General features: G+C 38.6%; 1 protein-coding gene across 1 annotated transcript in view; it reads left to right on the top strand.

The window, feature by feature from the left end:
- Nucleotides 1-16649, top strand: part of Dnah8 (dynein axonemal heavy chain 8) — a 262037-nt gene that overhangs the window by 94668 nt on the left and 150720 nt on the right. Inside the window, exons 39-45 of the mRNA XM_087184476.1 lie at nucleotides 225-327; nucleotides 1737-1841; nucleotides 2266-2427; nucleotides 5858-6082; nucleotides 9159-9331; nucleotides 10123-10301; nucleotides 13836-14023. Of these exons, the coding sequence (XP_087040602.1) occupies nucleotides 225-327; nucleotides 1737-1841; nucleotides 2266-2427; nucleotides 5858-6082; nucleotides 9159-9331; nucleotides 10123-10301; nucleotides 13836-14023 (1135 nt within the window). The remainder of the gene's footprint in view (nucleotides 1-224; nucleotides 328-1736; nucleotides 1842-2265; nucleotides 2428-5857; nucleotides 6083-9158; nucleotides 9332-10122; nucleotides 10302-13835; nucleotides 14024-16649) is intronic.

The following is a 16649-nucleotide window of genomic DNA, read 5'->3' on the forward strand; positions in this document are numbered from 1 at the left end:
GCCTTGCTCCCAATCACTTTCTCATTACCCTTTTGTTTTCCTCCGTGCCATCCGTGGGGGAGCCTAGACTTGGGTTCTTTCCAGACACGGGGAAGGTGAGTGGGCAACACCTCCAGGTGTTTGCTATTATCTTATTGGCGAGAATAGCGATTTTGTCCTTGCTAAAAAATTAGTGATTCAGAAAAAAAAATCACTTGGTAACATGCTTTTGACATTATTTGAAGGTATTTGGAGAAGAAGCGATTATTATTTCCAAGATTCTTCTTTGTATCCGATCCAGTTCTCTTGGAGATCCTTGGACAAGCCAGCGATTCCCATACCATCCAGGTATAACCAAGTGTCTAGCTCTCTATGGCTTTTTCCAAAGCACGCATAATCAGGAATCCAAACAAGTTAAAATAAAAGTGAAGATTATCTGGGTGTGGTGGTGCATGTCTGTCATCCCAGTGCTCTGGGAGGCTGAGGCAGGAAGATAACAAGTTTGAGCCTATGCTGGGTAATTTAGCAACTTAGTGAGCCCCTGTCTCAAAATTTAAAAATGAAAGAAAAGGCTAGGAATGTAGCTCAATTTCATACTATGAAGGCCCCGAGTTCAATCCTCAGGAATGCCCTCAATCAATCAATCAATCAATCAATCTTAAACCTGCAAGCAGAAAAAAATGAATATTAAAAATCATATTGATTATTTTCCATGCATTCAGAGCCTGTGACAGTGCAGTGGTATTGATGAGCAGTTGTGTCCCATTGTGCCACTCACTAGCTGTGTGTCCTTGACAAGCTTCTTAATTTTACCATGCCTTGATTTCCTTATTTGTAAAAGCAGGACATTAATGGTCCCCGCATCATTGGATTGTCATGAGGATTATATGAGGTACCATATAGCTTGTGCTTGCTGAATATAATTCACCATTATCAGAATTTTACTCTAGATAGTCTTAGAGCAGAGGGTTGTAGTTTGGAATCCTTTTTTTCCTTCCAGAATGCTTCTCAAATGCCTTTAGCCATTTCCAAGAGCAATACTGCATAAGGAAGAGAAAAATTCTATCAAACTGAGCATGGAGGTATCGAGACCCTCACCTCACAGCTATTTCTGGCTTCGGGACCTGGGACTAGCTATTGTTTTCTCCCTTGTTGCTTTCTAGGGAGTTGTGGAGATAAGAAGAGAGAGAAGGCAGGACTGACCTGTACGTGAGAGGGAAGTGGGTTAGGAGGTGCAGTATGTGTCAGTCTCCATCTGGAGGGAGAAAGGGCACAGTCATTAGACCAGTCTCCTTAGTATAAAAAGGGGCATTTGCATGACTGGGAGAAAACAGGAAAATATTCTGTAGAATCTCTCCTCCCTCCCCTCACCCCAAATCCCCTCTGCGTACTGAAAGTTAGAACCCAGGGCCCTGGCACTGAGCTAAATCCCCTGCCCCTTTTGTTTTTTATTTTGAGGCAGGGTCTGGCTGAATTCCCCAGGTTAGGATTGAATTTGAATCTTCCTCCCTCAGCTTCCCATAGTGCTGGGATTACAGGTGTGCACCACTATGCCCAGTTTCTGTAAGATTTTTAAAAAATCCTTCCATTTTAGTCAAGGGTCAAAGCAGAGTCTGTATTGTTTTGTTTTTAGAGACAAGGAAATCAATTCTTTTATTTTTTTCAAAGATAAAGAATACTGAGGCTTGTAGAAATATCTCAATGCTTTGAGTTTAGTCTCATGCATGATGTTTTGGTTTTGCTTGTTTTTCCTACAGCCACATCTCCCTGCCATATCTGACAACATAAATGAGGTGACATTTCATACAAAAGACTACGATCGTATGATGGCTGTTGTATCGAGAGAAGGAGAAAAAATTGTTGTAATTTACTTTGATTTAAATTTTGTTATTAGAATTTCTTTAAAAATTATGTTGATTTCCAAAGTGTTTGTACTAGTTTATGTACCCACCAACAACATAGGTGGAGGAGAATACAATTCTTGTATGAAAAATAACGGAGGCAGGAAAAAGTAACAGTGGACTCTAATCTTATATCTCTGGGTTTATAGAAACTAGTTTGAATAAACCATTGAACTTTTCTGAGACTAATTTTATTACTTATAAAATGAGAGTTCAGACTAGTTAACAGTATTAGTGATTAGGTGAGTTTACCTATATTTAATCTTGTATAAAATAGAAGACAATTTGCTTTGCCTTGAGGTATTATGATTTGTAAATTAAGTGTGTGACATATGTAAAAATACCGAATTATCAATTTGCGATACATCTGTGATGTATTTTTTAGTTGGATAATCCCATTATGGCCAAAGGTCCTGTGGAGATCTGGCTTCTGGATTTGTTAAAAGTGCAGATGTCGTCACTGCACAATATCATCAGATCTGCATTCTATCAGATCAGCGATTCCGGGTTTCAGCTGTTACCTTTCCTCAGTCACTTCCCAGCGCAGGTGAGAACACCGTGCTAGCTAATGGGGGATGGGAGCGGTGGCTCTCTTGGGTGGAGGAGGCTGTTGAATCAGTACTTGGGAAGCCTTGGTGTCCCCTCCAGCTCCCCGCCACCTGCTCCGCAGCCTGCACTGTTCTCAACCAACACAACTCATCCAGTGGCCAGAGCTGTGGTGCTGTGCAGCCATCATTAAGGACACACGTGGAGGCTAAGCCACTCTGGGAAAATACAGATATATGTGCATATGTATGTCAATTTCTAGATGAATACCATACAGGGATAGTGAGGACATGGGCATATATAAAGGAGTGAGCATACCCTTTCCTGAAGTGAAATCCTTCTTGCTTTTTTGTTTATTTTCCCCTCAAGTGAGTGAAACTGGCATAACGTGGTAAGGGACGCTTTCTCATGCAACTGACTTTTTAAGGAGAGAGACCGGGAAGAGGCCAGGTTGGAGTTTGTGTCCCCACGATCAGCGCTCTGGTCTTAGGTGTGCACTGCAATGTGTCAAGTAGTACTAAAACCCAATATAGAGCCCAATATAGAAAAACGAAGAACCAGCAGTTTCATTAAATTTTCACCCCAGATGAATGAAAGTGGTGATTCCTAATCTGATCAGAAATAGTGTGATATAAGACAAGAAATATCCAATGAGAATATAGGCATTTTTTACCCAAACTGTGTTTCTTCTGACTGTTCCCTCCAACCTGAACTCCACATCCTGTATTAGTGCACGCCCACTGGAGACAGCTGAAATGATATGAAATTGCTAATTCAAACCACACAAGTACAGATATAGAAAAAAGCCCTTTATTGGACAGAATATTTTAATATTGTAATTTTAATATTGTGTAATATCCTTGACAAACTTTAATATTCTTACCCCCTTTATGATAAAGCTTTGTAAAATACTTGGTAAGCTGAGAAAAGAGCTCCTGAGGTTAACCCAGCATATTTTCCCCCTCCCAGGAAGCTCTAATTTTGAGCCCTATTTCTGAAGTCCGTATTCTGAATAGTACTTTCTGGGGTCTAATTTAGACTGTGGATTTAGCATTGGGAGAAAAGCTGAGAGCAAGTTCAAAGAAGTGGTAAAACTGAACAGAATATAGCAGGAAAGTTGGCTAGTTTTCAATACTTTTTTTTAGCATGTCTTTTGTTTGTTTTTTTTTGTACCGGGGATTGAACTTGGGTCCTTGCGCTTGTGCAGCAGGGGGTGAAACCGCTGAGCTAAATCCCCGGCCCAGGGCATGTCTTTTAAAGTACTTTTTCTGAATAACTGAAATTTGCCTGCTATCAATGTGATTTTAAATTTTTTAAATTTTTGTCTAAAATTATTAAAGATTTCATATATGGTTCATTCTAAAACATAGGTAAAGGATTATGAATACAATGGAAAATTTTTGAAAAATATAAGTGGAAATAAAAATTTCCCATATTTTTGTCACCCTGAAAGAACTGTTAATATTTTAGTATATTCCCTTCTAGAATTTTAATATGCTTATTATAAGGAGTAAATAATATTGGTGAGAATGAACATCCTTTTTTTATTTTAATGAAACATCCTTTCATTTTTTTTTTTTTTTTTTTTTTTTGGTACCAGGGATCCAACTTGGGACCCTGCGCTTACAAAGCAGGCGGTGGCACCACTAAGCTAAATCCCTGGGCCCAAACATTCTATCATTTTAACCATTAAGTCTTTTACCTTCTACCATGAAGATAAAAGCATAATTTAAAATTTTCTTGGTGACTCAGGAGAATTATAAAGATTTATTCTTGGATACATACCATTATGCAGTGGTTTGTCGGGGTCCACTGGTCCTATTTTTCTTGAAATCAAACACCCTTGTGCTACTGTGCTTTTGTATTTTTTTCTTATAGCATTTGCCGTCTTGGACCATCTTAGGCTGCTGTCAGGGCCAGGATCGCCTGGTCTTGGGAGATTCTGACATTGTCCATCTTCTCTAGGTCCTTTTGCTCGCTCTCACTCGGTGCTTTTATTTTCCTCCTCCTGCACACTCCACGATTTGTACAGCTCTAGCAGTAAAAATATCAAAGTTCCTCATGAGGCAAGGAGAAAGCATGGTTTGTTCTTGCTTTACTTACTGTTCTCCGGGAAATGTGGAATTCCTTTTTGGGTCCAGTGCTCTTGGGTCTGTTGCTGGATTCTGGGGAAGAACAAAGGCTCTGCAAATGACAACTGATTCAGTGAGGGGGTGAAGTTTGGATCACTTTTACTACTTTCCTAGAGCAGAAATTGCAGGTCTTAGGTGACACCTACCAAGGGTAAGCTTCAACCCTTCTCATTTCCTCTCTCTCTCTTCTGTAGACAGATATTTAGACAGGAAGTTGACATAAAGCCATGAATGTTAGCATGAGAGATCAAGAAAGGAGATAGGCAGTATATTGATTTTAGGAGATGCAAAGGGACCTTTGGAAAATTTTACTGGAGAGAAAGTATACGGTGAAGAATTCATTCATTCCATTTGCTTTTCTTGGAAAGAAAATTCATTGCATGGAGGTATCTTGTGGTCTGAGACCCCTTGACAGAAACATTTCTTAAGCATCATACATAACAGGCCACAGTCTGAATGTGTCTCCCAGAGTCCATGTGTTGGGAATGTAATTTCCAGTGCAGCAGTGTTGGAAGGGGAAGCTGAATCAGAGGTGAGTCGGGTGTGGGGCCTGTGGCCTCTGGAGTGGATGAATGTCATCACAGGAGGAGGCTAATTACCATGAAATTAGTCATGAGAGCAAGTTCAGCCCTGTCTGGAGCTAACGTGCACACACTCCTTTGCGGTGCCTTCTGCTGGGAGAAGGTGAGCAACGGGGCACTCCGTTGCTGAACTCCGGGGCTTGAACTTCTCAGGCTCCAGAACTTGGAAGTACATTTCTTTTCTTTATAAATTACCCAGTTTGTGGTATTCTATTATGGCAACATAAAATGGACTAAGACAGATTAAGCTTATAAATAGTAGCCATTATTTTAATTATTTATCTATCGTGTTTCCCCCAAAATAAGACCTAACAGCCTTGAAAATTGGAGATCAAAAATGCCAACCCCAATCAGCCTCTCCTTGCCTTACCTCCCATTACAGAGTGGCCACCAAGCAAGAGAATAGTGAGGTATAATCTTCTGCATGACACTGGCCATCACCATGGTAATGGCCATCACCATGGTAATGACCAGCTGGGACTTATTTTCTGGCTAGGTCTTATTTTTAAGGAAACACGGTATGTACCTTAACATAATTAAATATCAATTTTAGAATGTCAGATGTTTTTCCTCCCTTTTTGGAGTGGAGAAACACATGTCTCTCTTTCAGTTTAAAATGAGCAGAGTCCTGTTTTCTTGCATATGTGACCTCAAAATTTTATTTGAGATATGCTTTAAATATTTGGGAAATTTAAATATTTGTCTGCTGGGTTTGTAGGTTGGGCTTCTAGGAATTCAGATGTTGTGGACACATGATTCAGAAGAGGCTTTACATAATGCAAAAGACGACAGAAAAATCATGCAAATGACCAATCAGAAATTTCTGGATATTCTGAATACTCTCATTAGCCAGACAACGCGTGACCTAACCAAGTTTGATAGAGTGAAATTTGAAACTCTGATTACCATCCACGTGCATCAGAGAGATATTTTCGATGACTTGGTAAAGTATCTTTTTTCCTGTACCAAAATAATTTAAGCCAGGGATTTAGCTCAGTGACACCACACGTGCCACACAGGGTCCTGAGTTCAATCCTCAGTACTGGGGAAAAAAAAAGTGAGTGCACTTGCTTTTGGCCAACACACTTTCTGGGTCCCCTCCTGTCTCTCTCAGGAGCTATCTCTCCCTCGATAAAATTTCCTACTCTTTAAAAAAATAATAATAATTAAGTGTCCTAATTAATAATAAAGTTAAAGATTACACATATTGCTTAACTTAAATAATTCCCATCTACTTGTGTCCTTCATCACAACTGTCTCCTATATCTGTATCAGGTGGGTTTTTTTTTTTTTGGTACCGAGGATCGAACTTGGGACCTTATGCTTGCAAGTTGGGCAGCAAAACCACTAAGCTAAATCCCCGGCCCTGTATCAGGTGTGGCTTAAATAGCTGTATATATATTTGCTTTACGCTGAAGGTCTGGAACCCACTGATATGATATGAATCAACTAACTGTTTCATTGAACATTAACTAGAGGCATGACATAGTTGAGTTGGGATAGCTCATGAGCTGTGATGTACCCCCTGGGAATGGAGAAGTCCAGAATTAGTGGAATTGAACTTCAAAGCACTCTTATGGCTATTTGTCAACTGATAGTATCCAACAGGGGTTGATTTGAGCAAGGTTCTTATGCAGGGTTGGAATAAGAAGGGTGGTATTTGATATTCCTTTTGGAAATAGCACTCTAATCAGTCAGTGGCTTTGGGCTAGGCCAAGTTATCCTATTAGCAGGGATCTTCTATCATGGGAGAGGCCAGGTGGTTTTCATATGCCACCATTTAACAGTCTTTAACTACCATTGCTTTATTGTACCTAATTTATTCATCTTAAAGGCATCTCCTTCCTTCATTAGAGATTCATAACCTGTGTAACTTGGAACATTTTTTTTTTGGTACCGGGGATTGAACTTGGGTCCTTACGCTTGCGAGGCAGGTGGCAGAACCACTGAGCTAAATCCCCGGCCCATGGAACTTTTTTTTAAAGAGAATGTGATCATAGACTAGCCGTTTCACTTTTATCAAAAATTTTGATCAGATAAATGATATTTATTGAAGATTTTACGAAGGATACACAGCCAGTCCATCTATTCTCTTGAAACCTAGATCCCTATTTTCAAAATCTTACATGAGGACCAGTTGCATTAGCATCATGTAGGAGACTGTCAGAAAAGCAGAATCTCCAACTCCTTCCTCACCCAGACCTACTGAATCACAATCTGCATTTTAATAAGATCCCTAGGTGTTTTCACATGTATAGTAATGGTTGAGAAAAACGGCTATAGAATTTGGATTAGTTTGGATCAAACTAATCATCAGAAAGCTGCACATATAGACATACTGCTATGGCCTTCTACAGACTCGCTTTCATTGTATTGCAGTTATTTTTACGCTTTGGTGTTCACCTCAAGAAACACTAGTGTGGAATGCAGTCTTGTACCTGCTATGAGGATATTGTTGAGGATGTTGTCCACACTTCTCTCACTGACTTCTTAAAGGCGAAGTCCCGTGGAAGAAATTTCTTTTAAAACTAAGTGCTGAGCAAAGCTTTCCAAGCAGAATGAATTTTAAAAGAAAAAAACAAAACACTTGGCCATCATAAAAACTATGAAACTTTTCTTTTTGTCTCTTTTTTTGGTACTGGGGATTGAACTGGGGTCCTTGCGCTTGCGCAGCAGGTGGTGAAACCACTGAGCTAAATCCCCGGCCCTTCTTTTTAATCTTAATCACCACTGACTTTATCATGAGTTTGCATCTCAACTAACATAGGATCTTGTAGCCAGTGTAGGTACTCTTTATTTTTCCATGCATAGTGCTCACATTATAATCCATATATACTCAGAACCCAACAGATATATTCTCTTTTCTTTTCCTCTCCTTCTTACCATCATAATGGATTAATAAAAGCAGCTACTTCACTACATCTCCAGGCCTGTGGGTTCTGTGTTAGGAAAAGAAGTCCTTGGAGATGGAGCCAGACTATGTTACCTGAAAGTAGCACTTTTAAAATGATGAATAAAAACTCTTCTTTGTGTGGGAAGCCAGATTCTTTAAGTGGAGGAGGAAGCATGGGCATGAGCAATGCTACAGACAATAATAACAAAAAGTAAGACTATAAATAGCAAGATGTGGGGAGCTGTGGTCAGGTGGAGCGTTGAACATTGTAGAGTTACTTGTACTTGCCAGAGGTCCAGTTTTCAGTGTCTGCTGAATGATCTGGAAATGGACCTACTGGGAAGTCATGAACTACCTTGGGATGCAGTTGTAGTGGGCTGGAGTTCCTAAAAATGCTGACCTGGTTTTTCTTTCTTCTCATGGACCAGGTACCAGAGCTTTCATCCATAGTGGTGGGGCCTTGTACGTCTTGTCTCATACATAGGTACAGTATATGCCAGAGACCAGGCAGGTTGGGTGGCCTGGCCGTACTGCTGGTGTAGGAAGACCTGTATGTGTGTACCATTCATTTCCTGGCTTCCAGACACATAAGGACAATCTACAAAACCTTTCTGAAGGCACCATGAAGCTCCAACTCTCATTCTTTTTTAGAGCTCTAAATATGTTCAGTTGTGTACTGAACTTTTTTCAGTTTCTTAAACATGGGAAATAGGTTCTCTAAATCTTTGCCCTTTATTTCCTTGAGTGATTACTACAATTCAACCAGCTTTTAGTTTAGGTGTTTTTTCCTCCAAGTGCCCCTCTCTGATCTCATGGGCTTGGTTAGTTTCTCTTGCTACATATTTTCATGAACACTGAATTTTTTTGACAGTGCTTTCCATACTGTATTGAAATCACTTGTCCTTGTTTCACTGTTTGTCCTTTGTTCTTTTTCTGTGAGCTCCAGAAGGCAGCAACAGTGTCTGTCTTTGTTCACCCAGCATGCTGTCTTGCACAAAAGGAATCAATGAATATTTGTTTAATGAAGGAGAATCAGTTCATGAATGAGTGAATAAAAATGCTCACATGCTTATGTTTTATGCTATGCAGTTCAGCCTGTAAATTTTGCAAATTTCATGTTTTTAAGGTAAAAATGCATATCAAATCTGCTACAGATTTTGAATGGTTAAAACAGAGCAGATTTTATTTTAAGGAAGATTTGGATCAAACTGTGGTATCTATTACTGATGTTGATTTTATTTACCAAAATGAATTTCTGGGATGCACCGATCGCCTTGTTATCACTCCACTAACTGATAGGTAGGAAACCCAGGTTTTGTTATACTACTTCATAATTAAATTATGTGTTTAAAATTATTTTAAAATTACATTTGAAATATTCAAAGCATCTTGCTGTTGTGTCGGGTTTGTGCTAGCTCATCAAAGTCTGTCTAATGTGAAATAACCATGGCTGTTACTTAAATGAACATATCCGTTAAATTTTTATGAAGTAGACAAAGATAAAAGAATAAAAGCAAACTTGAATGTTCACTGAGTAATTTAATAATGAGTTTTAGATTGAAAGATGGAAAATATTCCAAGAAGCACAAAGGATGTGATTAGAATTGCAAAGGAAAGTACTATGGATATCATCTAATTCAGCCTCCTGGTTTTTCGGATGCAGAAATTGATGCCTAAAGTGAAGTTTCTGAATAATCAGCCAGTGGCAGATCCTCTCACAGTTCTTTCCAGTAATGATACTAAGGAAGAACTGGGTATTTTTCATCTTCATATAACCCACAACACCTAGTTCAATGTGCCATGCACAGAACACACTCAAAATAGTGGAATTGACTTAAATTAATTTTTAGAACATTTAGCTCTGCCATGACTATAAATAGATCTGCTTCCAGATAAAATTATGACACAATCAAGTTTCATCTTCTGCCTTCTCTTGATTTCTCTTGCCTTCCCCTTGTTTGGTCACCTTTTTCATGTGGTCTGCTCAAACTCTAACAGGTCCATTCTGATCACAGTGGACTCTTGCTTGTGCTTTTCTGGAACATGAGTTATCTCATATTCACAAAACCATGTTTGGTTCACACTCACAGATGTTATATCACGCTGGCTCAGGCTTTGGGAATGAACATGGGAGGAGCTCCAGCAGGACCTGCAGGCACTGGCAAAACAGAAACCACAAAAGACATGGGCAGATGTTTGGGAAAATATGTGGTTGTATTCAACTGCTCAGACCAAATGGATTTCAGAGGCCTAGGAAGGATTTTCAAAGGCAAGTGTTAACTATTGTTAAATTATTTTTAATGAATTTGTTCTTTATTGCTGATGAATGCTATTTGCTGATGTAAATCTAAAATGAATTATCTCAGTAATCAACATTAGTACAAGTTGTCCTAAATGATATTGCCATTTTCCTGAATGAAATGTGGCTGGATATTATCAATATCATATGGCTCAATACTATTGCTGGTGTAATAGTCCATGTACTGAATGTGTATTGGATTATGAAAACACAATCAATTTATAACAGACTGAAACAACAGTGGAGGTAAGGACATGATAGCAAGTTGACAACAAAGGTGACTTCCCTTTTTGTATTAAATACCACTTAACTGAAAGATATTTTAAAAAGCACAGCAACACTGGAAAATAAGAAGAGAGATGGCCATCAGCAGTTGGGAAACTTTGGAAAACACATTGGAAGGTAGATAAGTGATTTTAGATGAACAGGAAAAAGAAATCCAAGAGCACATCCATCTTGGAATGCAGTCGTTGGTGATCTTCTGTTTTGTGTCTCCATGCATTCTCTTAGGAATCTCATGCAGACTCAAGCTTTCAATACCATCTGTATGATGACTCTCTAATGTATATCTCTAGATCAGACATCATTCTGAAACTCTGGCTCCCATCTCCACTTAAACGTCTAATAGGTCCAAATTCACGATACCCAAAGTCAAACTCCTGCTCTCCCTCCCCATATCTGCTCATTCCCCAGCCTTCCCTATCTCATTAAGTGCCCACTCCATTCTTCCAGGTGTTCAGACAAAAAACAAAACTTTGACTTATTCATTACTTCTGTCTGTCTTATATTCCCATCTGACCCATCCACAGAAACTATTGATTTTATTTCCCAAATACACCCCGAATTTCACCATCCTGTCCCCACTGCTGTCGTCCTGAGTCAAGTGACCATCATCTTTCAGCTGAGCCATTTCCAAAAGCCTCCTAGCTAGTCTTGTGTCTACACCCTTCCCCACTCTATTCTAGTCTCAAAGCTGCACACAATACTCCTTCTACATATAGATCAGATCATGACATAGTCCTCCCGAAATCAGAATAAAAGTCCTCCTCTTCACTCAGAATAAAAGGCCAAAATCCTTACAATGGTCCAATGCTGTCTTAGATGATCACACTTTCTCCTTCCCACACCTCCTTCACATTGTTCTGACCTCCTAACTCTTTCCCCTCACTGTCTACCACAGCCACATTGATCTTCCTGATGCTGTTCAAACATCTGACACATACTCATTTTTCAGAGCCCTGACATTGGCTGTTTCCCGAGTTCTTCTTCTAGACACATGGCTCACCTGTCAGCAGATATCATACTGCTGAAAATTTGAAAGAATCCTTGAGATGAGGCATAAGCAAGGATTCTCATTATTGTCATTTCTATTCATCATTGCACTCTAGTTTTAGCCAGTGCAGCAGAGAATGGCAACAGAAATACAAAGACTAGAGAGAAATATAAAATTTCATTATTTACATATGATATGCTAGACTATGAAAAGAACTCAACAAAATCTGCAGGAAAATAGAATTTATTAAGCTTGCTAGACCATAAAATCAACACAAAATCAACTTCACTGCACAAAAATTGTTAAAAAATGAAAATAAGAGTATGCTTAGGGCAGGGGTCGATAAGTAGGAGAATGCAGAAGCAGGCCGGGGACACCTGGTATATGATAAAATGATGGTGTTGTACATCTACGATGAAGAGATGGACCTTACAATAAATGGTTCAGGGATAGCAGATGAATATTATTTAATAAAGGAAACTGAATCCTTTCTTCATTCCATACAACAAAGTCAATTCTGGGGGATTAATGCCTAAACATGGAAGGTAAAAGTGTAACAGTATTTTTAGAAGGTGATCATTGTTTTAGAATAAAGTTTAATACAAAAATCACAAACCATGAAGAAAAGATCAATACATTTGCCTACCCTAAGTTAAAAACTTAGGTTCATTAGTGGATACCAAAAAGGCACGAAACCATGCCAGAAATTTAGAAAAAGCTTTGACAATGTATGCTCTCTACAAAGGATTAGTATCCCTAATATATAAATACTGCTCGTGAATCAATGAGCGAAGATGACACAATAGAAAAGAAAGCTTTGCACAGAGAAAGAAAACCAAACGACCAGCACCCAAACAGTGCATATTATAGTGAAATTCCATTCTGAACTTACTTAGCAGATGAACAAAGATTTAAGTGTCACATTTTTTGACCACTGGCAAGAATGTAGAGCGATAGAAACCCTCATCCACCATTCGTGGGAGTGTCAGGCTTTTTAGAAATCAGTGGCATTACTTTACAAAGCAGACACGCATATTTTAAGCTGTCCACCTCGGGGTATATTATATTCACCAAGGGCACATCTGTGAATGTTCTTAGCTGCATTACCTGCAACAGCAAATAACGGGAAACAACCCCGAGTGTCAGTTATGGTGGTCTCGATGCTTAAATTGCAAACATGTGATTTATATGTGATATATTAAGGAAAGGAAAATATATGAAATTTTGTATCCACAATACTGTATACAGTAAAAATGACAGTAAGAAATGTACCAGAGAGGCAGGGCCAGCAACCTGGGTCAGAGGACAAACCCCAAGCTCTCTCCCAGCCCTTCCTTCAAAGCACCAGAGACAGGCAGGCATCCTGCAAACCGGAGCTTGCATTTGGGAACAGCACATTCAAAAGCCATTATGTAGAGATAACAGTCTTATGAAATATTTCAAGAACTTAGGGAGATGCATATGGTAAACTGGATTAAAGAAGAAACAAAAGAAAATGGAAAAATAAGTAAAATCAGTAGCTTCAGAGAGATTCAAGAAGGTATCACATTCAGCCAGTTAAAGGAAAACAGGTTGTTATGAGAAAATAACAACTGGAATTCTTGGAAATTGGAGATGTAAATTAAAAGAAAGAAATGCTTCCATTGAAAGATCAAGCCAAGAGAATATATTGCAAAAAGAAGAAGAGATACAGACAGAGTTTAACAGAAAGACTTATCCATATCATGGAAATTCTAAAGGGAGAGAGAAAAAGACTGGGTGGCTAATAATAAAAGAAATAAGAACATTTCATATAGCTGAAGGTAACGTAAGTTTTCATTCTTAGAGAATAGACTGGAGCACTGTTCATGATATCCAGGTCTTTCTTTGTGCTGGGTTTTGTAAAAAATAAATAAAAAATCCCTTTGGCCATTCCTGTTTTCACCTTGCATCCTGACATTTCTGTCTCTTTGCAATTAAAAAAAAAGAGCAGAGAGATCTGACCCAGAAAGGGCACCCCTTATTCTGTTATTTTCCCCAATACTGTGGCTTCTTCCATGTCCACCCCCACTGAAGGTAGAACTTCCAATTTTATCCCCCCTGCAGTATTCCTGAATATAATGATGTCTTTATAAAGAGCCAGATAGGAAACTTTGCATGAATCATGTTTGCAAGCATTTTGGAGCAATAATTGCTGTCAAGAAGGTGCATTATAGAGTAAAACTTTACAGATTAACTGTTTTTCATGCCAGGTCTCTCACAGTCGGGTTCCTGGGGCTGTTTTGATGAGTTTAACAGAATTGAATTGCCTGTATTATCAGTGGCGGCCCAACAAATTTATATTGTCTTGACAGCGAGAAAAGAGAGAAAAAAGCAGTTCATTTTCTCTGATGGTGATTGTGTTGATTTGAACCCAGAATTTGGAATCTTCTTAACAATGGTGAGAACATAGACTTTAAATGCAATTTGATTAGTTCGATTGTTACAAACTGAAAAAAAAAAGGAACCTATCTATTTTTGCGTAAATGACTGACTATCTGGCAGTTAAGGACTTTCTTATTGTATGATTTTTGTTTGTTTTGTCTTTTTCGGTGTGGGAATCAAGCTCAGGGCCTTGTGCATGCTAGGCAAGCACTCTACCACTGAGCTATACCCCAGAACATTGGATTCCTTTTGAATAGTAAAAATAGCCCAGTTTGAAGATGAAATAGTAGTATATTAATACCAATAGCTGTGGTTCATTGAGCTCTTAGATATAAGGCTCTGGGACAACTGTCTTATGCACAACTAAGCATAACTCATGCTACCCCACACTAACAAACAATCTCTAAATCCTAGTTGCTTAAAACCTCAAACATGTCTCCCTCATGCCACATGCCCATTGTGGGCTGGCTGGGTAGGGTTGGAGGGCCAGGGTCTGCTTTATATGTCATTACTCTGGTATGCAGGCTGACAAGGTAGTCACTGTCTCAGTCATTGCTGGTTGCTATGGCAAAAGCAAAAGAGAACATGAAGAGTTGGGCTCTGGTTCAGAGTTTCTTTCCAGAAGTGTCACAAATCACAAGTCTCATTGGCTCCGGGTAACTTTCATGGTCACACCTAACTTCAAGGTGGAGGGAGGTACAGCCCTATCATGGGATCCTAAGGAGGTAAAACCTGAAATATTTGATCATTACCACTAATGACTATCACATGTTCATTAATTCATTCCCTCTGAGGGTATTTTTATAGCTTGCATACCTGAGGCTCGGGGAGACCAATAAACTTGCTGAAGTCACACAGACAGTAAGACAAATTGGTTCCTATGTTTCTAAAATCAAAACCTACCTGCTTAACCACTACACCTAGTTTCCCCTGAAACTAACAGAAAAAAATGACTTAAAATTTTCAGAATAATTGAACAATCTGATACCAAAGAGTCATAACAAATTCAGATACCATGTGATTAACAGCAGTGCCCTGAGATAAATTATTGTACAGATCAACAGCCAAAGGCAAGAATAAACAGTTTTCACAAATTAGGGAAATTAAGTTAATGTTAAATCAGTTTTAATGTGTTTATATATTATCTACTAAGGTAAATCTCTGAGTTGCAAGATAACAGTAAGTATTCAGTTTTAAAGATCCCAGTGGACAGAGATAAATTATAGGAAGCGAGAACAGAAAAGTTTCTGATAAACTTTGTTGTAAGCAAACATGCAGTAAAGCAATTGGGGAAATAATAATAATCTAGAAGTTATCAGTTATAACAGGAAATAGGATGAAGAAATTTGCTCAGTGTGAAACTACAGTTGAGAAGAATTTAAAAGAAGTTTAACAGTCTCCCTGGATTAAGAATAAAATTATAAATATGAATTAGCTTATTGCATTAAGCTGTGCATTAAAAAATAGTTGTTTAGCATGTAAGGCTTTACTCTATTTAGATCTTTCTGTTTCCACTCTATCATGGTTTCCATCTCCAAGGTCACTTTATGAACCAAGATGCTGCATACAGAAAGTATATCTATTTTGTTCCATCCAGCTGATTTAATCAACTGTAAACTTTGAGGATATTTCACAGTGATGTCTCCCTTGGCAGCTTGCTGTATGGAATTTAATCACACCAGCTGCAAGGCAGGCTGGGAAGTATGGTTTTTAATCTGGGTGGTGATGTACACAGCTGGCAGTTGGGGTTCTGTGACTAAGGAAGAAGAGTATTGAGGGACAATTAGCAATCTCTGTATTTCCAGTACCTAGCAAGGTCTATAGTCTTCACGTAATATTTCAGTAAATGTTCAGGGCCTGATGGACCATTATTTGCCACATATCTTTGACCTCCCAGACTTTCCTTTGGAACTTTTGGATCTGGCCTATTTTCGTTCTAGTGTTAATTGTGAGGAAATTTAGTTTCCTTTCCACCTCTACTGTTGTCCTTTGCAGTACAATATTTTCTTATCATTCTCTTCTCTACTTCCCCTCACTCCTATGGTTCTTATTTATTTTTATTTTATTTTTTTTCTCTTAAATTCTTTTACTGGTACATTTTAGGTATACAGTACATTTACATTTATCATTGCATGTTTGTACCTGTACATGATGTATCTTGGTTCTTATTTTTTTCCCCATTATCTGTGCGTCCTTCACCCCTCCAGCCTTCCCTATTTACATAGACTTCATTTCCATTTTTTTTTCTTTTCTCATAATTTTTCCATTCCATTCTTTCCTTTCCCCATCTCCTCCCACCACCCCTACACCTTTGGACCTTTTCCTATTTCAAATTATCAATTATTCATTATTAATCCTTTTAATCCTTATTTATACTCTCAGTTTCTCACACTAGAGAAGCTATTCGGTATTTATACATGTGTGTCCTATTTATTTCACTTAAGAGTATGGCCTCAATATGCATCCATTTAGCTATAAATGACTCTAGTTTCTTATTCTTTATGGCTGAGTAGTACTCCATTTTATAAAAAACCACATCTTCTTTGTCTGGTTTCCAGTTGATGGGCACTTAGGCTGTTTCCGAGCTTTCGCTAATACAAACTGTGCCGCTATAAACATGAGTGCACATATATCGCTGTGGT

This window comes from Heterocephalus glaber, unplaced genomic scaffold, assembly GCF_053883595.1.
Source record: "Heterocephalus glaber isolate CG9 unplaced genomic scaffold, H.glaber_assembly_v1.0 deba00001497, whole genome shotgun sequence".
Taxonomy (NCBI): Eukaryota; Metazoa; Chordata; class Mammalia; order Rodentia; family Bathyergidae; genus Heterocephalus; species Heterocephalus glaber.